The 25606-nt window shown below is 39.2% G+C and overlaps 1 protein-coding gene across 31 annotated transcripts in view; it reads left to right on the top strand.

Annotated features, from left to right (window-relative positions):
• Window positions 1–25606, top strand: part of LOC143988164 (IgGFc-binding protein-like) — a 210093-nt gene that overhangs the window by 130914 nt on the left and 53573 nt on the right. For all 31 annotated transcript variants that reach the window (XM_077487525.1, XM_077487520.1, XM_077487524.1 and 28 more), the window contains 17 exons: window positions 655–714; window positions 1804–1863; window positions 2945–3004; window positions 4096–4155; window positions 5238–5297; window positions 7080–7139; window positions 8224–8283; window positions 9369–9428; window positions 10511–10570; window positions 12347–12406; window positions 13494–13553; window positions 14641–14700; window positions 15789–15848; window positions 16743–16802; window positions 17145–17386; window positions 24319–24602; window positions 24715–24992. In XM_077487525.1, the coding sequence (XP_077343651.1) occupies window positions 655–714; window positions 1804–1863; window positions 2945–3004; window positions 4096–4155; window positions 5238–5297; window positions 7080–7139; window positions 8224–8283; window positions 9369–9428; window positions 10511–10570; window positions 12347–12406; window positions 13494–13553; window positions 14641–14700; window positions 15789–15848; window positions 16743–16802; window positions 17145–17386; window positions 24319–24602; window positions 24715–24992 (1644 nt within the window). The remainder of the gene's footprint in view (window positions 1–654; window positions 715–1803; window positions 1864–2944; window positions 3005–4095; window positions 4156–5237; window positions 5298–7079; window positions 7140–8223; window positions 8284–9368; window positions 9429–10510; window positions 10571–12346; window positions 12407–13493; window positions 13554–14640; window positions 14701–15788; window positions 15849–16742; window positions 16803–17144; window positions 17387–24318; window positions 24603–24714; window positions 24993–25606) is intronic.

Raw genomic sequence — 25606 nt, 5'->3', positions numbered from 1 at the left:
ACTGATCCTTGTGGAAGCCAGTGCGACTACAGTGATCCTCTCTTTCTTCCAGCCAGCCATCTGCTCTACTGTATAGTCACCAGAATGGGTTGTCCACTTGACATGGACAGCATTCAGATAACACCTTGTATTTTTCTCAATGAATGCAAAATCTTTCTCTGATGGGACATTGTAGAAATCATAACTTCACCCCCTGTCTCTCCCCCTTGTCCAATCAGAGATGAATTTTTCATTCATTTAAAAAAATACAATGCATGGCGCCTATGCCTGAGTGAGAGACACCCTTTGGGGGTCATTATAATACTTGGAAGACAGTGAGGATCACTGTAGGTAGAGGTAGGTAGGCAGATGGCCAGGATTCCCAGCAAGGACTCCAGTGCTGTAAAGTAGAAGGGCTAACCACTGAGCCACTGTGCTTCTCAGATAGAGCATAAATATTTGACAGAAATGAGAATTGGTTTCAAGTTCGCCATTTAATATATTTGCTAGTTCAACAGCTTTTCTGAGATGGAAAAATAGGGAAAGAGTTCAAAAATGTCCTGGCCAGCCTTGTATATTAAAACTTTATAGGAAGCGGTCAAAATGTAAGCAAATCAAAGTTATGCTGAAATGTTTACAAGAAGAGCTGGTCTTATGTTTCTAATCTTTTGACAGGTTCCACTGTAACAGCAATACCTACTACATCCACCACACCTTTTGTGTCAACGAAACCAGGTATATTTATCTGAACAACTCTTCAAACAACGTTTCAAATGTTAACAGTAGATTAGAACAAATTCTATTAAATGTAGATTCAAATACCATTCATTATTTCAAGCTGAATTCCTAGTAATATTCTTTTTTTTTTTTTAAACCAATGTATGTATTCATATTCCATATCAGACTGATCCCTGTGGAAGCCAGTGCGACTACAGTGATCCTCTATGTCTTCCAGCCAGCCATCTGCTCTACTGTTTAGTCACCAGAATGGGTTGTCCACATGACATGGACAGCATTCAGATAACACCTTGTATTTTTCTCAATGAATGCAAAATCTTTCCCTGATGGGACATTGTAGAAATCATAACTTCACCCCCTGTCTCTCCCCCTTGTCCAATCAGAGATGAATTTTTCATTCATTTAAAAAAATACAATGCATGGCGCCTATGCCTGAGTGAGAGACACCCTTTGGGGGTCATTATAATACTTGGAAGACAGTGAGGATCACTGTAGGTAGAGGTAGGTACTAAATTGATTCTCTGCTTCCACAGGGATCAGCTACATATGAAATATGTATAATAACATTAGTTCAAGCTGGACCAACATAACTATGCAAAAAAAAATAATGGAATTCTGTCCCTGCCTACAATAAGTTTACAATCTAATGTCTGTATTTTATAAGAATACTGTACATACTAGTGTTAATTTAGACAGCAGTCAAATAACATACCAGCATGTTTTGGAGCATAGGGGGAAACCCATGCAATCACAGGGAGAACATACAAAACTCTGTGCAGATGGCCAGGATTCCCAGCAAGAACTCCAGTGCTGTAAAGTAGAAGGGCTAACCACTGAGCCACTGTGCTTCCCAGATAGAGCATAAATATCTGCACAAAAATTAGAATTGCTTTCAAGTTCGCCATTTAATATATTTGCTAGTTCAACAGATTTTCTGAGATGGAAAAATAGGGAAAGAGTTCAAAACTGTCCTGACCAGCCTTGCATATTAAAACTTTATAGGAAGCGGTCAAAATGTAAGCAAATCAAAGTTATGCTGAAATGTTTACAAGAAGAGCTGGTCTTATGTTTCTAATCTTTTGACAGGTTCCACTGTAACAGCAATACCTACTACATCCACCACACCTTTTGTGTCAACGAAACCAGGTATATTTATCTGAACAACTCTTCAAACAACGTTTCAAATGTTAACAGTAGATTAGAACAAATTCTATTAAATGTAGATTCAAATACCATTCATTATTTAAAGCTGAATTCCTAGTAATATTCTTTTTTTTTTAACCAATGTATGTATTCATATTCCATATCAGACTGATCCCTATGGAAGCCAGTGCGACTACAGTGATCCTCTATGTCTTCCAGCCAGCCATCTGCTCTACTGTATAGTCACTAGAATGGGTTGTCCACTTGACATGGACAGCATTCAGATAACACCTTGTATTTTTCTCAATGAATGCAAAATCTTTCTCTGATGGGACATTGTGGAAATCATAACTTCACCCCCGTCTCTAACCCTTGTCCAATTAGAGATTCATTTTTCATTCATTGAAAAAATATAATGAATGGTGCCTATGCTTGAGCGAGAGACACCCTTTGGGGGTCAATATAGTACTTGGAAGACAGTGAGGATCACTGTAGGTAGAGGTGGGTACTAAATCGATTCTCTGCTTCCACAGGGATCAGCTAAATATGAAATATGCATACTAACATTAGTTTAAGCTGGACCAACATAGCTATGCAAAAAAAATAATGGAATTCAGTCCCTGCCTACAATAAGTTTACAATCTAATGTCTGTATTTTATAAGAATACTGTACATACTACTGTGAATTTAGACAGCAGTCAAATAACATACCAGCATGTTTTGGAGCATAGGGGGAAACCCATGCAATCACAGGGAGAACATACAAAACATTGTGCAGATGGCCAGGATTCCCAGCAAGATCTCCAGTGCTGTAAAGTAGAAGGGCTAACCACTGAGCCACTGTGCTTCCCAGATAGAGCATAAATATTTGACAGAAATGAGAATTGCTTTCAAGTTCGCCATTTAATATATTTGCTAGTTCAACAGCTTTTCTGAGATGGAAAAATAGGGAAAGAGTTCAAAACTGTCCTGGCCAGCCTTGTATATTAAAACTTTATAGGAAGCCGTCAAAATGTAAGCAAATCAAAGTTATGCTGAAATGTTTACAAGAAGAGCTGGTCTTATGTTTCTAATCTTATGACAGGTTCCACTGAAACAGCAATACCTACTACATCCACCACACCTTTTGTGTCAACTAAACCAGGTATATTTATCTGAACAACTCTTCAAACAACGTTTCAAATGTTAACAGTAGATTAGAACAAATTCTATTAAATGTAGATTCAAATACCATTCATTATTTAAAGCTGAATTCCTAGTAATATTCTTTTTTTTTTTTTTTTTTTAACCAATGTATGTATTCATATTCCATATCAGACTGATCCCTGTGGAAGCCAGTGCGACTACAGTGATCCTCTATGTCTTCCAGCCAGCCATCTGCTCTACTGTTTAGTCACCAGAATGGGTTGTCCACATGACATGGACAGCATTCAGATAACACCTTGTATTTTTCTCAATGAATGCAAAATCTTTCTCTGATGGGACATTGTGGAAATCATAACTTCACCCCCTGTCTCTAACCCTTGTCCAATCAGAGATTCATTTTTCATTCATTGAAAAAATACAATGAATGGTACCTATGCTTGAGCGAGAGACACCCTTTGGGGGTCAATATAGTACTTGGAAGACAGTGAGGATCACTGTAGGTAGAGGTGGGTACTAAGATGATTCTCTGCTTCTACAGGGATCAGCTAAATATGAAATATGCATACTAACATTAGTTTAAGCTGGACCAACATAACTATGCAAAAAAAATAATGGAATTCAGTCCCTGCCTACAATAAGTTTACAATCTAATGTATGTATTTTATAAGAATACTGTACATACTACTGTGAATTTAGACAGCAGTCAAATAACATACCAGCATGTTTTGGAGCATAGGGGGAAACCCATGCAATCACAGGGAGAACATACAAAACATTGTGCAGATGGCCAGGATTCCCAGCAAGGACGCCAGTCCTGTAAAGTAGAAGGGCTAACAACTGAGCCACTGTGCTTCCCAGATAGAGCATAAATATTTGACAGAAATGAGAATTACTTTCAAGTTCGCCATTTAATATATTTGCTAGTTCAACAGCTTTTCTGAGATGGAAAAATAGGGAAAGAGTTCAAAACTGTCCTGGCCAGCCTTGCATATTAAAACTTCATAGGAAGCAGTCAAAATGTAAGCAAATCAAAGTTATGCTGAAATCTTTACAAGAAGAGCTGGTCTTATGTTTCTAATCTTTTGACAGGTTCCACTGTAACAGCAATACCTACTACATCCACCACACCTTTTGTGTCAACGAAACCAGGTATATTTATCTGAACAACTCTTCAAACAACGTTTCAAATGTTAACAGTAGATTAGAACAAATTCTATTAAATGTAGATTCAAATACCATTCATTATTTAAAGCTGAATTCCTAGTAATATTCTTTTTTTTTTTAACCAATGTATGTATTCATATTCCATATCAGACTGATCCCTGTGGAAGCCAGTGCGACTACAGTGATCCTCTATGTCTTCCAGCCAGCCATCTGCTCTACTGTATAGTCACCAGAATGGGTTGTCCACTTGACATGGACAGCATTCAGATAAAACCTGGTATTTTTCTCAATGAATGCAAAATCTTTCTCTGATGGGACATTGTAGAAATCATAACTTCACCCCCTGTCTCTAACCCTTGTCCAATCAGAGATTCATTTTTCATTCATTGAAAAAATACAATGAATGGTGCCTATGCTTGAGCCAGAGGCACCCTTTGGGGGTCAATATAGTTCTTGGAAGACAGTGAGGATCACTGTAGGTAGAGATGGGTACTAAATCGATTCTCTGCTTCCATAGGGATCAGCTAAATATGAAATATGCATACTAACATTAGTTTAAGCTGGACCAACATAACTATGCAAAAAAAATAATGGAATTCAGTCCCTGCCTACAATAAGTTTACAATCTAATGTCTGGATTGTATAAGAATACTGTACACACTACTGTGAATTTAGACAGCAGTCAAATAACATACCAGCATGTTTTGGAGCATAGGGTGAACCCATGCAATCACAGGGAGAACATACAAAACATTGTGCAGATGGCCAGGATTCCCAGCAAGGACTCCAGTGCTGTAAAGTAGAAGGGCTAATCACTGAGCCACTGTGCTTCCCAGATAGAGCATACATATTTGACAGAAATGAGAATTGCTTTCAAGTTTGCCATTTAATATATTTGCTAGTTCAACAGCTTTTCCGAGATGGAAAAATAGGTAAAGAGTTCAAAACTGTCCTGGCCAGCCCTGCATATTAAAACTTTATAGGAAGGGGTCAAAATGTAAGCAAATCAAAGTTATGCTGAAATGTTAACAAGAAGAGCTGGTCTTATGTTTCTAATCTTTTGACAGGTTCCACTGTAACAGCAATACCTACTACATCCACCACACCTTTTGTGTCAACGAAACCAGGTATCTTTATCTGAACAACTCTTCAAACAACGTTTCAAATAATAACAGTAGATTAGAACAAATTCTATTAAATGTAGATTCAAATATCATTCATTACTTTTTTTGTGGAAATGTTATACAGTATATTCGTTAAGGTTTTAGGTAACTTTTTGTTTACAACAAATCCCAATGTTTCCTTTAAAGCATGATAATAAAAAATAATTTCATATTGTATTAGGCCAAGCTGGTCAAAACAAATTACTTCCTTCACTAACAGATGACTCCACTGCGAGCTAGGAGCTCAGCCAACTTGATGTTTTTTTTCCGGGAGTGGGATGGGAAGCAATTTGTTCACTGATACTAAAAAGTTAATTTTTTCATTTTTAACAATATTTTCAGTATTACAAACATGTTACAAATGCAGATATGATACAGAGGAAAGTAGGCAATGCAGTGTATTAATATGTGTAAATCCGGGGAAACAAAAAATAACTCATGCAGTCCTCCCATCCACACTCCAAGGTTAATTGCTTCTTTCATCTAGAACAAAGGAGATATGCTTACCTTATTTCCCAATGCCCTGGTAGACAGCTCACCTCCATATTTCCTGATGCTCTTGGATGTGGACAGGGCCTTTGACATCCACACATTCAATGCAAAACTATTGGTCTTGCATTGTAAGTAATCTTGGAGAGGCCATGACTAGTCAAGCAGTGAACAGAAGCAGCTTCTAGGGCCAGTCATACAGTGGGGAGGAAGCCTGTGGAAGCACACACTGATCAGTGTAGACTCTGAGCAGGCAGAAATGTTTTTTTGTTGTTGTTTTTTGCAGAAGACACGCTGCATGCCTGCAAGGCTGCCTGTATGGATTGAAAATAAATACATAAATAATTAAAACATTATTTAAAACATTATTTGAAAAAATATACTCTTTAAATAATTTTTTTAAAAGAATCCTTCAGTAATTCTTACCCATGTTTTGTTATTGTATTAGCAATAATGTTATAATGTTGCAATGAATGCAAAATCTTTCTCTGATGGGACTTTGTAGAAATCATAACTTCACCCTCTGTCTCTCCCCCTTGTCCAATCAGAGATTAATTTTTCATTCCTTTAAAAAAATACAATGCATGGCGCCTATGCCTGAGTGAGAGACACCCTTTGGGGGTCATTATAATACTTGGAAGACAGTGAGGATCACTGTAGGTAGAGGTAGGTACTAAATTGATTCTCTGCTTCCACAGGGATCAGCTAAATATGAAATATGTATAATAACATTAGTTCAAGCTGGACCAACATAACTATGCAAAAAAAAAAAAAAAATATGGAATTCAGTCCCTGCCTACAATAAGTTTACAATCTAATGTCTGTATTTTATAAGAATACTGAACATACTAGTGTTAATTTAGACAGCAGTCAAATAACATACCAGCATGTTTTGGAGCATAGGGGGAAACCCATGCAATCACAGGGAGAACATTCAAAACTCTGTGCAGATGGCCAGGATTCCCAGCAAGGACTCCAGTGCTGTAAAGTAGAAGGGCTAACCAATGAGCCACTGTGCTTCCCAGATAGAGCATAAATATCTGCACAGAAATGAGAATTGCTTTCAAGTTCGCCATTTAATATATTTGCTAGTTCAACAGCTTTTCTGAGATGGAAAAATAAGGAAAGAGTTCAAAACTGTCCTGGCCAGCCTTGCATATTTAAACTTTATAGGAAGGGGTCAAAATGTAAGCAAATCAAAGTTATGCTGAAATGTTTACAAGAAGAGCTGGTCTTATGTTTCTAATCTTTTGACAGGTTCCACTGTAACAGCAATACCTACTACATCCACCACACCTTTTGTGTCAACTAAACCAGGTATATTTATCTGAACAACTCTTCAAACAACGTTTCAAATGTTAACAGTAGATTAGAACAAATTCTATTAAATGTAGATTCAAATACCATTCATTATTTCAAGCTGAATTCCTAGTAATATTCTTTTTTTTTTTTAACCAATGTATGTATTCATATTCCATATCAGACTGATTCCCTGTGGAAGCCCGTGCGACTACAGTGATCCTCTATGTCTTCCAGCTAGCCATCTGCTCTACTGTATAGTCATCAGAATGGATTGTCCGCTTGACATGGACAGCATTCAGATAACACCTTGTATTTTTCTCAATAAATGCAAAATCTTTCTCTGATGGGACATTGTGGAAATCATAACTTCACCCCCGTCTCTAACCCTTGTCCAATTAGAGATTCATTTTTCATTCATTGAAACAATACAATGAATGGTGCCTATGCTTGAGCGAGAGACACCCTTTGGGGGTCAATATAGTACTTGGAAGACAGTGAGGATCACTGTAGGTAGAGGTGGGTACTAAATCGATTCTCTGCTTCCACAGGGATCAGCTAAATATGAAATATGCATACTAACATTAGTTTAAGCTGGACCAACATAACTATGCAAAAAAAATAATGGGATTCAGTCCCTGCCTACAATAAGTTTACAATCTAATGTATGTATTTTATAAGAATACTGTACATACTACTGTGAATTTAGACAGCAGTCAAATAACATACCAGCACGTTTTGGAGCATAGGGGGAAACCCATGCAATCACAGGGAGAACATACAAAACATTGTGCAGATGGCCAGGATTCCCAGCAAGATCTCCAGTGCTGTAAAGTAGAAGGGCTAACCACTGAGCCACTGTGCTTCCCAGATAGAGCATAAATATTTGACAGAAATGAGAATTGCTTTCAAGTTCGCCATTTAATATATTTGCTAGTTCAACAGCTTTTCTGAGATGGAAAAATAGGGAAAGAGTTCAAAACTGTCCTGGCCAGTCTTGTATATTAAAACTTTATAGGAAGCGGTCAAAATGTAAGCAAATCAAAGTTATGCTGAAATGTTTACAAGAAGAGCTGGTCTTATGTTTCTAATCTTATGACAGGTTCCACTGAAACAGCAATACCTACTACATCCACCACACCTTTTGTGTCAACGAAACCAGGTATATTTATCTGAACAACTCTTCAAACAACGTTTCAAATGTTAACAGTAGATTAGAACAAATTCTATTAAATGTAGATTCAAATACTATTCATTATTTAAAGATGAATTCCTAGTAATATTCTTTTTTTTTTTGAACCAATGTATCTATTCATATTCCATATCAGACTGATCCCTGTGGAAGCCAGTGCGACTACAGTGATCCTCTATGTCTTCCAGCCAGCCATCTGCTCTACTGTTTAGTCACCAGAATGGGTTGTCCACATGACATGGACAGCATTCAGATAACACCTTGTATTTTTCTCAATGAATGCAAAATCTTTCTCTGATGGGACATTGTGGAAATCATAACTTCACCCCCTGTCTCTAACCCTTGTCCAATCAGAGATTCATTTTTCATTCATTGAAAAAATACAATGAATGGTACCTATGCTTGAGCGAGAGACACCCTTTGGGGGTCAATATAGTACTTGGAAGACAGTGAGGATCACTGTAGGTAGAGGTGGGTACTAAATCGATTCTCTGCTTCTACAGGGATCAGCTAAATATGAAATATGCATACTAACATTAGTTTAAGCTGGACCAACATAACTATGCAAAAAAAAATAATGGAATTCAGTCCCTGCCTACAATAAGTTTACAATCTAATGTCTGTATTTTATAAGAATACTGTACATACTACTGTGAATTTAGACAGCAGTCAAATAACATACCAGCATGTTTTGGAGCATAGGGGGAAACCCATGCAATCACAGGGAGAACATACAAAACATTGTGCAGATGGCCAAGATTCCCAGCAAGGACTCCAGTGTTGTAAAGTAGAAGGGCTAACCACTGAGCCACTGTGCTTCCCAGATAGAGCATAAATATTTGACAGAAATGAGAATTACTTTCAAGTTTGCCATTTAATATATTTGCTAGTTCAACAGCTTTTCTGAGATGGAAAAATAGGGAAAGAGTTCAAAACTGTCCTGGCCAGCCTTGCATATTAAAACTTTATAGGAAGCAGTCAAAATGTAAGCAAATCAAAGTTATGCTGAAATGTTTACAAGAAGAGCTGGTCTTATGTTTCTAATCTTTTGACAGGTTCCACTGTAACAGCAATACCTACTACATCCACCACACCTTTTGTGTCAACGAAACCAGGTATATTTATCTGAACAACTCTTCAAACAACGTTTCAAATGTTAACAGTAGATTAGAACAAATTCTATTAAATGTAGATTCAAATACCATTCATTATTTAAAGCTGAATTCCTAGTAATATTCTTTTTTTTTTTAACCAATGTATGTATTCATATTCCATATCAGACTGATCCCTGTGGAAGCCAGTGCGACTACAGTGATCCTCTATGTCTTCCAGCCAGCCATCTGCTCTACTGTATAGTCACCAGAATGGGTTGTCCACTTGACATGGACAGCATTCAGATAAAACCTGGTATTTTTCTCAATGAATGCAAAATCTTTCTCTGATGGGACATTGTAGAAATCCTAACTTCACCCCCTGTCTCTAACCCTTGTCCAATCAGAGATTCATTTTTCATTCATTGAAAAAATACAATGAATGGTGCCTGTGCTTGAGCCAGAGGCACCCTTTGGGGGTCAATATAGTTCTTGGAAGACAGTGAGGATCACTGTAGGTAGAGATGGGTACTAAATCGATTCTCTGCTTCCATAGGGATCAGCTAAATATGAAATATGCATACTAACATTAGTTTAAGCTGGACCAACATAACTATGCAAAAAAAATAATGGAATTCAGTCCCTGCCTACAATAAGTTTACAATCTAATGTCTGGATTGTATAAGAATACTGTACACACTACTGTGAATTTAGACAGCAGTCAAATAACATACCAGCATGTTTTGGAGCATAGGGTGAACCCATGCAATCACAGGGAGAACATACAAAACATTGTGCAGATGGCCAGGATTCCCAGCAAGGACTCCAGTGCTGTAAAGTAGAAGGGCTAACCACTGAGCCACTGTGCTTCCCAGATAGAGCATACATATTTGACAGAAATGAGAATTGCTTTCAAGTTTGCCATTTAATATATTTGCTAGTTCAACAGCTTTTCCGAGATGGAAAAATAGGTAAAGAGTTCAAAACTGTCCTGGCCAGCCCTGCATATTAAAACTTTATAGGAAGGGGTCAAAATGTAAGCAAATCAAAGTTATGCTGAAATGTTTACAAGAAGAGCTGGTCTTATGTTTCTAATCTTTTGACAGGTTCCACTGTAACAGCAATACCTACTACATCCACCACACCTTTTGTGTCAACGAAACCAGGTATATTTATCTGAACAACTCTTCAAACAACGTTTCAAATATTAACAGTAGATTAGAACAAATTCTATTAAATGTAGATTCAAATATCATTCATTACTTTTTTTGTGGAAATGTTATACAGTATATTCGTTAAGGTTTTAGGTAACTTTTTGTTTACAATAAATCCCAATGTTTCCTTTAAAGCATGATAATAAAAAATAATTTCATATTGTATTAGGCCAAGCTGGTCAAAACAAATTACTTCCTTCACTAACACATGACTCCACTGCGAGCTGGGAGCTCAGCCAACTTGATGTTTTTTTTCCGGAAGTGGGATGGGAAGCAATTTGTTCACTGATACTAAAAAGTTTATTTTTTAATTTTTAACAATATTTTCAGTATTACAAACATGTTACAAATGCAGATATGATACAGAGGAAAGTAGGCAATGCAGTGTAATAATATGTGTAAATCCGGGGAAACAAAAAATAACTCATGCAGTCCTCCCATCCACACTCCAAGGTTAATTGCTTCTTTCATCTAGAACAAAGGAGATATGTTTACCTTATTTCCCAATCCCCTGGTAGACAGCTCACCTCCCCATTTCCTGATGCTCTTGGATGTGGACAGGGCCTTTGACATCCACACATTCAATGCAAAACTATTGGTCTTGCATTGTAAGTAATCTTGGAGAGGCCATGACTAGTCAAGCAGTGAACAGAAGCAGCTTCTAGGGCCAGTCATACAGTGGGGAGGAAGCCTGTGGAAGCACACACTGATCAGTGTAGACTCTGAGCAGGCAGAAATGTTTTTTTGTTGTTGTTTTTTGCAGAAGACACGCTGCATGCCTGCAAGGCTGCCTGTATGGATTGAAAATAAATACATAAATAATTAAAACATTATTTAAAACATTATTTGAAAAAATATACTCTTTAAATAATTTTTTTAAAAGAATCCTTCAGTAATTCTTACCCATGTTTTGTTATTGTATTAGCAATAATGTTATAATGTTGCAATGAATGCAAAATCTTTCTCTGATGGGACTTTGTAGAAATCATAACTTCACCCTCTGTCTCTCCCCCTTGTCCAATCAGAGATTAATTTTTCATTCCTTTAAAAAAATACAATGCATGGCGCCTATGCCTGAGTGAGAGACACCCTTTGGGGGTCATTATAATACTTGGAAGACAGTGAGGATCACTGTAGGTAGAGGTAGGTACTAAATTGATTCTCTGCTTCCACAGGGATCAGCTAAATATGAAATATGTATAATAACATTAGTTCAAGCTGGACCAACATAACTATGCAAAAAAAAAATATGGAATTCAGTCCCTGCCTACAATAAGTTTACAATCTAATGTCTGTATTTTATAAGAATTCTGAACATACTAGTGTTAATTTAGACAGCAGTCAAATAACATACCAGCATGTTTTGGAGCGTAGGGGGAAACCCATGCAATCACAGGGAGAACATTCAAAACTCTGTGCAGATGGCCAGGATTCCCAGCAAGGACTCCAGTGCTGTAAAGTAGAAGGGCTAACCACTGAGCCACTGTGCTTCCCAGATAGAGCATAAATATCTGCACAGAAATGAGAATTGCTTTCAAGTTCGCCATTTAATATATTTGCTAGTTTAACAGCTTTTCTGAGATGGAAAAATAAGGAAAGAGTTCAAAACTGTCCTGGCCAGCCTTGCATATTAAAACTTTATAGGAAGGGGTCAAAATGTAAGCAAATCAAAGTTATGCTGAAATGTTTACAAGAAGAGCTGGTCTTATGTTTCTAATCTTTTGACAGGTTCCACTGTAACAGCAATACCTACTACATCCACCACACCTTTTGTGTCAACGAAACCAGGTATATTTATCTGAACAACTCTTCAAACAACGTTTCAAATGTTAACAGTAGATTAGAACAAATTCTATTAAATGTAGATTCAAATACCATTCATTATTTCAAGCTGAATTCCTAGTAATATTCTTTTTTTTTTTAACCAATGTATGTATTCATATTCCATATCAGACTGATTCCCTGTGGAAGCCCGTGCGACTACAGTGATCCTCTATGTCTTCCAGCTAGCCATCTGCTCTACTGTATAGTCATCAGAATGGATTGTCCGCTTGACATGGACAGCATTCAGATAACACCTTGTATTTTTCTCAATGAATGCAAAATCTTTCTCTGATGGGACATTGTAGAAATCATAACTTCACCCCCTGTCTCTAACCCTTGTCTAATCAGAGATTCATTTTTCATTCATTGAAAAAATACAATGAATGGTGCCTATGCTTGAGCAAGAGACACCCTTTGGGGGTCAATATAGTACTTGGAAGACAGTGAGGATCACTGTAGGTAGAGGTGGGTACTAAATTGATTCTCTGCTTCCACAGGGATCAGCTAAATATGAAATATGCATACTAACGTTCGTTTAAGCTGGACCAACATAACTATGCAAAAAAAAATAATGGAATTCAGTCCCTGCCTACAATAAGTTTACAATCTAATGTCTGTTTTTTTTATAAGAATACTGTACATACTACTGTGAATTTAGACAGCAGTCAAATAACATACCAGCATGTTTTGGAGCATAGGGGGAAACCCATGCAATCACAGGGAGAACATACAAAACATTGTGCAGATGGCCAGGATTCCCAGCAAGGACTCCAGTGTTGTAAAGTAGAAGGGCTAACCACTGAGCCACTGTTCTTCCCAGACAGAGCATAAATATTTGACAGAAATGAGAATTGCTTTCAAGTTCGCCATTTAATATATTTGCTAGTTCAACAGCTTTTCTGAGATGGAAAAATAGGGAAAGAGTTCAAAACTGTCCTGGCCAGCCTTGCACATTAAAACTTTATAGGAAGGGGTCAAAATGTAAGCAAATCAAAGTTATGCTGAAATGTTTACAAGAATAGCTGGTCTTATGTTTCTAATCTTTTGACAGGTTCCACTGTAACAGCAATACCTACTACTTCCACCACACCTTTTGTGTCAACGAAACCAGGTATATTTATCTGAACAACTCTTCAAACAACGTTTCAAATGTTAACAGTAGATTAGAACAAATTCTATTAAATGTAGATTCAAATACCATTCATTATTTCAAGCTGAATTCCTAGTAATATTCTTTTTTTTTTTTAACCAATGTATGTATTCATATTCCATATCAGACTGATTCCCTGTGGAAGCCAGTGCGACTACAGTGATCCTCTATGTCTTCCAGCTAGCCATCTGCTCTACTGTATAGTCATCAGAATGGATTGTCCGCTTGACATGGACAGCATTCAGATAACACCTTGTATTTTTCTCAATGAATGCAAAATCTTTCTCTGATGGGACATTGTGGAAATCATAACTTCACCCCCTGTCTCTAACCCTTGTCTAATCAGAGATTCATTTTTCATTCATTGAAAAAATACAATGAATGGTGCCTATGCTTGAGCAAGAGACACCCTTTGGGGGTCAATACAGTACTTGGAAGACAGTGAGGATCACTGTAGGTAGAGGTGGGTACTAAATTGATTCTCTGCTTCCACAGGGATCAGCTAAATATGAAATATGCATACTAACGTTCGTTTAAGCTGGACCAACATAACTATGCAAAAAAAAAATAATGGAATTCAGTCCCTGCCTACAATAAGTTTACAATCTAATGTCTGTTTTTTTATAAGAATACTGTACATACTACTGTGAATTTAGACAGCAGTCAAATAACATACCAGCATGTTTTGGAGCATAGGGGGAAACCCATGCAATCACAGGGAGAACATACAAAACATTGTGCAGATGGCCAGGATCCCAGCAAGGACTCCAGTGTTGTAAAGTAGAAGGGCTAACCACTGAGCCACTGTGCTTCCCAGACAGAGCATAAATATTTGACAGAAATGAGAATTGCTTTCAAGTTCGCCATTTAATATATTTGCTAGTTCAACAGCTTTTCTGAGATGGAAAAATAGGGAAAGAGTTCAAAACTGTCCTGGCCAGCCTTGCATATTAAAACTTTATAGGAAGGGGTCAAAATGTAAGCAAATCAAAGTTATGCTGAAATGTTTACAAGAATAGCTGGTCTTATGTTTCTAATCTTTTGACAGGTTCCACTGTAACAGCAATACCTACTACTTCCACCACACCTTTTGTGTCAACGAAACCAGGTATATTTATCTGAACAACTCTTCAAACAACGTTTCAAATGTTAACAGTAGATTAGAACAAATTCTATTAAATGTAGATTCAAATACCATTCATTATTTCAAGCTGAATTCCTAGTAATATTCTTTTTTTTTTTTTTAACCAATGTATGTATTCATATTCCATATCAGACTGATTCCCTGTGGAAGCCAGTGCGACTACAGTGATCCTCTATGTCTTCCAGCTAGCCATCTGCTCTACTGTATAGTCATCAGAATGGATTGTCCGCTTGACATGGACAGCATTCAGATAACACCTTGTATTTTTCTCAATGAATGCAAAATCTTTCTCTGATGGGACATTGTGGAAATCATAACTTCACCCCCTGTCTCTAACCCTTGTCTAATCAGAGATTCATTTTTCATTCATTGAAAAAATACAATGAATGGTGTCTATGCTTGAGCGAGAGACACCCTTTGGGGGTCGATATAGTACTTGGAAGACAGTGAGGATCACTGTAGGTAGAGGTGGGTACTAAATTGATTCTCTGCTTCCATAGGGATCAGCTAAATATGAAATATGCATACTAACGTTCGTTTAAGGTGGACCAACATAACTATGCAAAAAAAATAATGGAATTCAGTCCCTGCCTACAATAAGTTTACAATCTAATGTCTGTTTTTTTATAAGAATACTGTACATACTACTGTGAATTTAGACAGCAGTCAAATAACATACCAGCATGTTTTGGAGCATAGGGGGAAACCCATGCAATCACAGGGAGAACATACAAAACATTGTGCAGATGGCCAGGATTCCCAGCAAGGACTCCAGTGTTGTAAAGTAGAAGGGCTAACCACTGAGCCACTGTGCTTCCCAGACAGAGCATAAATATTTGACAGAAATGAGAATTGCTTTCAAGTTCGCCATTTAATATATTTGCTAGTTCAACAGCTTTTCTGAGATGGAAAAATAGGGAAAGAGTTCAAAACTGTCCTGGCCAGCCTTGCATATTAAAACTTTATAGGAAGGGGTCAAAATGTAAGCAAATCAAAGTTATGCTGAAATGTTTACAAGAATAGCTGGTCTTATGTTTCTAATCTTATGACAGGTTCCACTGTAACAGCAATACCTACTACTTCCACCACACCTTTTGTGTCAACGAAACCAGGTATATTTATCTGAACAACTCTTCAAACAACGTTTCAAATGTTAACAGTAGATTAGAACAAATTCTATTAAATGTAGATTCAAATACCATTCATTACATTTTTTGTGGAAATGTTATACATTATATTCGTTAAGGTTTTAGGTAACTTTTTGTTTACAACAAATCCCAATGTTTCCTTTAAAGCATGATAATAAAAAATAATTTTATATTGTATTAGGCCAAGCTGGTCAAAACAAATTACTTCCTTGACTAGCAGATGACTCCACTGCGAGCTGGGAGCTCAGCCAACTTGATGTTTTTTTCCGAGAGTGGGATGGGAAGCAATTTGTTCACTGATATTAAAAAGTTTATTTTTTCATTTTTAACAATATTTTCAGTATTACAAACATGTTACAAATGCAGATATGATACAGAGGAAAGTAGGCAATGCAGTGTTTTAATATGTGTAAATCCGGGGAAACAAAAAATAACTCATGCAGTCCTCCCATCCACACTCCAAGGTTAATTGCTTCTTTCATCTAGAACAAAGGAGAAATGCTTACCTTATTTCCCAATCCCCTGGTAGACAGCTCTCCTCCCCATTTCCTGATGCTCTTGGATGTGGACAGGGCCTTTGACATCCACACATATAATGCAAAACTATTGGTCTTGCATTGCAAATAATCTTGGAGAGGCCATAACTAGTCAAGCAGTGAACAGAAGCAGCTTCTAGGGCCAGTCATACAGTGGGGAGGAAGCCTGTGGAAGCACACACTGATCAGTGTAGACTCTGAGCAGGCAGGTATGTTTTTTCTTTTTTTTCCCTTTTAGCAAGGGATCAAAATTTAAGCAAATCAAAGTTATGCTGAAATGTTTACAAGAAGAGCTGGTCTTATGTTTCTAATCTTTTGACAGGTTCCACTGTAACAACAATACCTACTACATCCACCACACCTTTTGTGCCAACGAAACCAGGTATATTTTTCTGAACAACTCTTCAAACACTGTTGACAGTAGATTAGAACAAATTCTATTAAATGTAGATTCAAATACCATTTTTTGTGGAGATGTTTTTTTATTGCAGAAGACATGCTGCCTGCCTGCAAGGCTGCCTGTATGGAATGGGAATAATTAAATAAAACATTATTTAATAATTTATTTGAAAAAATATACTCTTTAAAAAATTTATTTAAAATGAATCCTTCAGTATTTCTTACCCATGTTTTGTTATGGTATTAGCAATAATGTTATAGTTACAATTAATGTTCATGTTTTTCTAATTGCATTTGGTTTAATTTTTTTTTTTTTTCTACTAAGGTATTTGTGAAGTACAAGGAGACCCCCATTATTACACCTTTGACAACCAGGTGCACCATTTTATGGGCACGTGTACCTATACTTTATCTAAGCTGTGTGAACATGATGGAACTCTGATATACTTTAATGTGGAGGCAGCCAATGAGCACAGAGGAACCAACACCAGGGTGTCTTATGTGAAGTATGTGAATGTTGCAGTGTATGGATACAAAATAACACTGGATAAGAACAGAGTTGTAAAGGTTAGTCTTTTTTTAACAATTCAAAAACTAAGCAGTTTCAATAGATCTTTGTCATTTTGGGTTGTCCCCAGAAAAGTAATAGAGGGGAAATCCTCCAATGAGGACACTAGTTCTGGTGATCTGGGGGTCCCCAAGGAATTCACTTAATCGTTTCAGCCCCGGAAGGACCAGAGCATTTTTGTGATAAGGCACTGTGTCAATTTAACTGAAAATTGCGCAGTCATGCGACATTTCACCCAAACAAAATTGATGTCCATTTTTCCCCACAAATAGAGTTTTCTTTTGTTGGTATTTGATAATCTGTGCGTTTTTTATTTTTTGCGATATAAACAAAAAAAGAGTGACAATTTTGAAAAAAAAACTATATTTTTTACTATTTGCTATAATAAATATCCCCCAAAAAATTTATACACGAAAAAAATGTTTCCTCAGTTTATTCTGATATGTATTCTTCTACATATTTTTGATAAAAAAAAAAAATCGCAATAAGCATTTTTTTTATTATTATTTGTTTTATTAGTATTGGCAGCTATCAGTGATTTTTATCATGACTGCGACATTGCAGAGAACAGATTGGACACTTTTGACATTATTTTGGGACCATTGACATTTATTTAGTGATCAGTGCTATAAAAATGCACTGATTACTGTGTAAATGTCACTGGCAGGGAAGGGGTTAACCATTAGGGAGCGATCAAGGGGTTAAATGTGTTTCCTCAGTGTGTTCTAACTGTAGGGGGGATGGGCTCACTAGAACCTGACAGAGATCACTGCTCCCAATCACTGGGAGCAGTAGATCCCTGTCATGTTGCTAGGCAGAAAAGGAAAATGCCTTGTTTACATAGGCATCTCCCCATTCTGCCTCTCCATGTCATGATTCCGGGCCGAAGCCTGTGAGCCACTAGCCCGTGATTTAAAGGCTACGTATGGGTACGCTCATTTGCGCAGTCGTGCCATTCTGCCGACGTATATCGCCATGCGCTGGACGGCAAGTGGTTAATTTGCCAGGATTTGCTCTCGCTTTCTGTTTGGCTATGAGACAAGAAGCAAAGGCAAATCTCCGAAATGGGACACAGATGGCAAAAAACTGATGGGGGCTATTGAAAAAAAATACGTTTTGCCTATAGTTCTACTTTAAGGCATCATATGGTTACATCAATTGAAAGATACACTTATCTCCACAAGGGACAAGCTAAAATGGTACCTCCTGTATGGGACTGAAAGGTAGAAAGGTCCAGGAATTGGTTGGGACTAGGGATGAGCTTCGAGTTCGAGTCGAACTCATGTTCGACTCGAACATTGCCTGTTCGCCTGTTCAGCGAACAGTGAACAATTTGGGCTGTTCGCAGCAAATTTGAAAAGCCGGAACACCCTATACAAGTCTATGGGAGAAATCTAAAGTGCTAATTTTAAAGGGTAATATGCAGGTTACTGTCCTAAAAAGTGTTTGGGGACCCGGGTCCTGCCCCAGGGGACAAGGATCAATGCAAAAAAAAGTTTTAAAAACTGCCGTTTTTTCAGGAGCAGTGATTTTAATAATGATTAAAGTGAAACAATAAAAGTGTAATATTCCTTTAAATTTCGTAGCTGGGGGGTATCTATAGTATGCCTGTGAAGGGGCGCATGTTTCCGGTGCTTAGAACTGTCCCTGCACAAAGTGTCATTTGTGCAGGAAAAAAAGTCTTTTAAAATCACTTGCGGCTATTGTCGGGTCCCGTAATACAGAGAACACTCAATGAGTGTTCTCTGCATTAGCCGACAATTCATTCATTCATTGATAAAAAAAAAACAAAAAAACGTGGGGGTTCCCCTAAATTCAATTACCAGGCCCTTCAGGTCTGACATGGATATTAAGGGGAACCCCGTGTCAAATTTAAAAAAAAATTGACGTGGGGGTCCCCCTAAATATCCATAACCAGACCCTTCAGGTCTGATATGGATATTAAGGGGAACCCCGCATCAAATTTAAAAAAAAAATGACGTGGGGGTCCCCCTAAAAATCCATATCAGACCCTTTATCCGAGCACGCAACCTGGCAGGCCGCAGGAAAAGAGGGGGGGACGAGAGAGCGCCCCCCCTCCCTCCTGAACTGTACCAGGCCACATACCCTCAACATTTGGAGGATGCTTTGGGGGTCTGTGACCCCTTAAAGCACCTTGTCCCCATGTTGATGAGGACAAGGGCCTCATCCTCACAACCCTGGCCGTTGGTTGTGAGGGTCTGCGGACGGGGGCTTATCAGAATCTGGAAGCCCCCTTTAACAAGGGGACCCCCAGATCCCGCCCCCCTGTTTGAAATGGTAAGGGGGTACAAAAGTACCCCTACCATTTCACAAAGAAAGTGTCAAAATGGTTAAATAAGACAAACACACTTTATTAAAAATAAAAAAAATAAAAAAAAGATTCCAGCGGTGCTAATCCACTCTTGCTATCCAGCAACGGGTCTCCGGGGTCCAGCGATGGATGATCATATCCAGCGACGGGGGATCTCTCAGTCCAGCGCTGTCCATACATCCTTCTTCTGTCTCCACTCCGGAGACACTGCAGAGATCCCAGCGCTGACGTTTCTTATATTAGGAGGGCGGGGCCACCCGTCACCTGACCCCGCCCCTCTGACGCTGGAGAGGGAAGCCAGGGGTTCCCCAGTGACGTGTGGGTGACCCCGCCCCCTCTGATGTAACGGAAACCTGTTTAGAATAAAACTGTAAGAAAGCCTTCATTATTTTCTCTGGATTCTGTGTTAACTCACCTGATGGCAATTTAATTTTAGGAAAAGCTAAGATGCGTTGTTTGGGGCTTAGTTTAACAGCAAGTTTGGAGCCGATCCTATCCCGTTGACTATAAAATTTAGCCCCTGTCCATCTGAGATGTCTTTCTGCTGCTGTCGTTAAGTGTAAATTTAAAAGGGTCCTAGCCTTATCCAATTGAGCTAGGGAGGCCGGAGTAGGGTGACGCTTATGGAGCCTAGCCAACGATCTAAATTCATTAGTCAGCTTAACCGTGTCAGCTTTATGTTCCGCTCTAAGTTTTGCCGATAATTTGATTATGTCTCCTCTAACTACTGTCTTATGAGCCGCCCATATAGTCATAGGGGAAACGTCCTCAGTCGTATTGTTACTGAAATAGTCTTGAATAAAGCCCTCAATAACCGAACAATGGGCCGGTTCGCTTAAAAGGGATTCCTGTAGACGCCAACGAGGTGGGGACCCCGTCCCCATTGGCCTGTTTATACTCAGAGTGACAATGGAGTGATCAGATAATGGAGTATCCACTATCTTAGAGCAATTGACAAGGGGGATCGATGTGGGTCTGACAAATATGTGGTCTATCCTGGCCAGAGTATTATGGGGTGCTGAAAAGTGGGTGTAGTCCTTTGTATGGGGGTTGACTTCCCTCCAAATGTCAATCAGTCCTGCTGAGTGTAGTGATTGGGCGATCTTAACGCTTTGTCTAGGTGGATGTCTGAGTTTTTGACCGCGAATACTAGATTTGTCCAAGGAAGAATCAAAAGCTATGTTTGAGTCCCCTCCAAGGATGATAGTACCCCTAAAATGAGGTGTAATCTTATGAAGTAAGGAGTCAAAGAAAGCCCTCTGCCCTTTGTTAGGGGCATAGTAAGATATAAAAGTATACATCTCTCCATCAACCTTCCCCGATACTACAATGTATCTTCCCAGTGGGTCCGATACAGTCTCATGGTGTGTGAAATTAACATGTTTGGCCAGGCAAATGGCCACCCCCTTCGTTTTGTTTGAAGCGGAGGAAAGAAAAAATTGGGGGAAATGTTGGTGGAGAAAGGTAGGATTATATGAAGCTGGGAAGTGAGTCTCTTGTAATAGGAGAACATCTGCATGCATAGACCGATAACTTTGGAACATTTTCCTGCGCTTGACAGGGGAGTTAAGTCCCTGAGTGTTATGAGAAAATATTTTGAGAGTGGGGGCTGAAGAGGTGGAACTAGGCATGAGATATGTGTGTAGAGGCTAGTTGATAGGCTGCTTTCTTACCTGTGTAGTGAAACAGCACTATTTGGAGGAGTAGGCGCAAAGTGGGAGAAAAATCGCCGGGGCATGGGAAGGAAGACAACGGTCCGCCTGGATCCAAGGACTGTAAAATTGAGCAAAAGAGAGGAGCTATAGAAAAGAGGTGAAAAAAAGGAAGGAAGGATAGAGAAGGGGAAGAAAGAGACAATGTTAAAAACACCAGTATAACATCAAATGTATAGATAGGCCCTAACAAAAACATCTCCCCATAAAATCTGGGGTCCCCAGACCCCTGCCCACCCCACGGACGGAAAGTTTGGGTCATTCCGCCCCCGTAATCTAAGAGGACCGGAAAGTCCTAAATATAGGACCACCAGTATAGTTTCCAAGGGCACCAAAGGTGCTCTAGAAACCTGTCAGAGGTGCACTGGGTCCACCACAGCCCCAGAAACCGGAAAAATAAAACAAGCAAATGAGAGCTAAAACAAAAGCCCATAAGAAAACTCATAGGCAGAACATCCCTGAGAATAAGAACAAACCTGAAATATAACTAACCACCAGTAAAGAAACGAAGAAAATTGATAAAAAACAAATAACAAAACCCTGTTACTTGTCATTGTGGTTGCAGTGAAGAGGCCTACTCAGTAGGTCTATACTCTCTCAAATCCCCCCTCCCCCTAACAAGGCCCCTATAGAGCAGCCCGCTCCAGCCGGGCGTAGGGCTGGGTCAGGCTGCCCCTTACAACAGCAGGAACCCCGTGGGCCAAAAACCCCGCCCCCAGTAATTGCCAACTGAAAAAGCATGCCTGCCTGGCCCAAAAACCTGGGATCCTAACTGGGAAAACTCAGAGAGACAAATGGAAAGTAGATAGCAATAAAATGAACCCCAGGTTAGGATACATACAATCATAAGGAGTCCTGGAAAACTATAAATGAATAGAACTTTAGAACCCACCCACCCCCCCTACCCCATAGGGCCGAGGCCCCTCAATCCCTCCCCTCCATCCCTCCCTACCTGAGTCCCCCAGTCCAATAACAATGAGAAAAAAACAAAAAGGAAAGTATAAAAAAATTGGGAAGTACAGGTAAATGGCCCTAGGCCAAAGGAGGGAGTCCCAGAAAGGGTCACTGAATGGTTCTGTAAGTAGTCAAAAAACCATCGAAAAAAGGAAGAGTCTGGCAATAATCAAGAACAATTATCCATTCTTCTGAAGACGAATCCACATCAGGGCGGGAGATTTTCTTTGGAGCGTTTGGAGTGCTGTTGTAGCCAATTTGGTTGTAGAGGACTGGCCGGAGGAGGCCTCTTTGAAGAGGCCGGGGTCCCTCTGATGGTTTGCCTGGAGGATGTGTCCTGAGGAATTAAACCCAGCTGAAGTAAAAGTTTTTCGCCGTCAGCAAAAGAGGAGAATCCAAGATGCTTATTCATATAAGAGAAATTAAGGCGTAGAGGAAAAGACCACCTGTATGGAATCTGTTTATCCGCCAGGATTTGAAGAAGTGGCTTGAGGGCACGTCTTTTCTGAACCGTATAGGGTGACAAATCACTGAAAATCTGAATTTTATGTCCCAGCAGTTTGAGGTTGTCTGAGAACCTGGCTCTTTTCATAACCTCTTCCTTTACAGAGTAGAAGTGTGTTTTGACTATAATGTCTCTAGGGAGGCCATCTGAGCGGGGAGGCTGTAGGGCCCTGTGTGCTCTGTCGAGTTCCAGACGTTGTTCAGTAATATCAGGTATTAGGTCCTTAATCAGTTGCTTCACAGCCGCAGGGACATCTTTCTCGGATTCGGGGAGTCCCCTGATCCTAAAGTTATAACGTCTCGATCTATTCTCGAGGTCGTCGATTTTTGCGCAAGCGGTTTCAAGCTGATCCTGCAGATCCTGTAATCTGGCTGTATTCTGATTAATTCGTGCAACTGCCTGATCTGCTTTCTTTTCAATAGTGTCAATTCTCACCCCAATGTGCTGCAAGTCAGAGTGTATGGATGCAGAAATCTGTGCTGCATTTTCTGCCAGACTTTTGGCTAGAAGCTGGGAAAAAGCTTTCATCATGGAGGGAAAGTCATTAGGAGCAGGGGCTGCAATATCAGAATCAGCATGTGAGAGAAGCATGCCTGTGTGAGGATCCAGCATGGGGGTGGAAGGACAATCCCCGTCCAATCTGCTTAATAAAGATTCTGTGGACGCTGGAGAGGCAGCCTGGGGGAGAGGAGGAAAGTCAGTACCTGGGGAGCACGGAGGGGCCAGGTCCTGGTCAGCTATAGACTCCTCAGCGAGGTCCGCGCTGTGTGTTGTCTTGTGTCCTGCCGCCGCCATCTTGGCATAGCTGACAGGAACGGATTGCGCCGACATCTGTCCCAGGAGATTGCGCCGCCGATGCGAGGCCGACATCCGTGGATTCCTGGCGGTTTCGTCTATCCGCCTGGCCCGGTGGTGATCGTCGTGGGACGTTCCGAGAGCTCCGGTGTTCAAATTGGGGCCGTGGTGGAGCGGAGCTCTAGAAGCCAGCGGCCATCTTGTGAGCTGCCGCGCATGCGCCTTCCAAAACGGCCATTTTTAAAACTTTTTTTTGCATTGATCCATGTCCCCTGGGGCAGGACCCGGGTCCCCAAGCACTTTTTAGGACAGTAACCTGCATATTACCCTTTAAAATGAGCACTTTAGATTGTGAACGTTCGAGTCCCATAGACTTTAATAGGGTTCTAAAGTTCACACGAAGTTTAGGTCTGTTCGCAGGTTCTGGTGCGAACCGAACAGGGGGGTGTTCGGCTCATCCCTAGTTGGGACTATATTGGGATTAGTAAGTTTGGAAATATGTTTCTTACACTTTTTGAATCTGTATTTATGGAAGCTGTCATAGAAAGTCTCTATTTTATACTTTGTTGCAGTCATTTGGCCAAATATATAGTTATTGCTCTATATTGTTTGCTTACATTTTGTTTTTGACAGGTGGATGGGCAGTTGGTGACCCTTCCAGTTCACCTAACACCAGATGTTGAAATATTTGTAAGTGGATCTAATGTTGTGGTGACAACAGGTTTTGGACTTATAGTAAAATTTGATGGAAATCACAGAGTACAAGTGAAAATTCCAGAGAACTACTCTGGCAAAGTTTGTGGACTTTGCGGAAACTTCAATGGAAATGCAGCTGATGACTTCTTAAATCCAGATGGTCAACTAGAATCAGATTCAACAAGTCTTGGTAACAGCTGGCAAGTTGACAATGATACAAGGTAAAATGTTTTAATGTAGATTATGCTTTAATAAAGGCTGAAAATGCCTTTCAAATTTGAATGTTCTTACACACGAAAATACTTACCCAGCAATTGTATATGTTTATTACAGATGTTCACCAGGACCTGACATTCAACCAAATTGTACCAATGATGAAAAAGTAATTATCGCAAGCAACAGCTTCTGTGGACTAATTACTGATAAAAATGGTCCATTTAAAGAATGCCATGCTGTTATTGACCCACTAGTTTACTATGATAACTGTGCTTATGACTTGTGTGAGATGAGTCTGGATCCAGAAACTCTGTGTGATAGTCTTCAGGCATATGCAGAAATCTGCCAGTCCAATGGAGTTACCATTTTATCCTGGAGGAATGATTCTTTCTGTGGTAAGTATGCTATTCACTATTGCTATTCAAACTTCTCTGATTTGTAAAGCTTTATATTAAATGTAGTAATCTTTTTTGGATTATTATTATTCTCCATACAAAACTGGAGCTGAACTCAAAAAGTGAACAGATAAGGAACATACACTATTTACATATAGAAATTATAACTGTATATGTTAAATGTAAGGCACTGTAGCCTTATTGCTGCAGCCTCTGACATAGGAAAACAATGCCCTGTCTCTACCAAGATGATCACTTCAAAAAACAAGGCATGGTAAGTCAGCAATGGGGAAATAATAACTACAAGGAGACAAGACACAATACTGGTGACTAATCCTTTGGCGTCTATTGCCTTTTTTGTAATGCTTGTAAAGTTCAAGTTCCCCTTTAACTTAGGCTTTTAGTATGTTAAGATACACTCACGTATTCTACAATTCAGCATAAATGCTTAATTATATAACTTTTTGTTTATTGTTGATGATATATGACTTTTAAGCATGCTTTAGCATGCTTTAGCATATTAATATATCTTTTTTTTAAATAGTCCACTTTAGTTACCTCTTATTGGTCATTTGTTCACATGACATTTTTTTTGATAACCCTGCTTGATCCTT

The sequence above is a fragment of the Lithobates pipiens genome, unplaced genomic scaffold (genome assembly GCF_037356315.1).
Source record: "Lithobates pipiens isolate NorthernLeopardFrog02 unplaced genomic scaffold, aLitPip1_a1.2 Scaffold_18, whole genome shotgun sequence".
NCBI classification, from domain to species: domain Eukaryota; kingdom Metazoa; phylum Chordata; class Amphibia; order Anura; family Ranidae; genus Lithobates; species Lithobates pipiens.
This window is presented reverse-complemented; position numbering and strand designations above follow the sequence as displayed.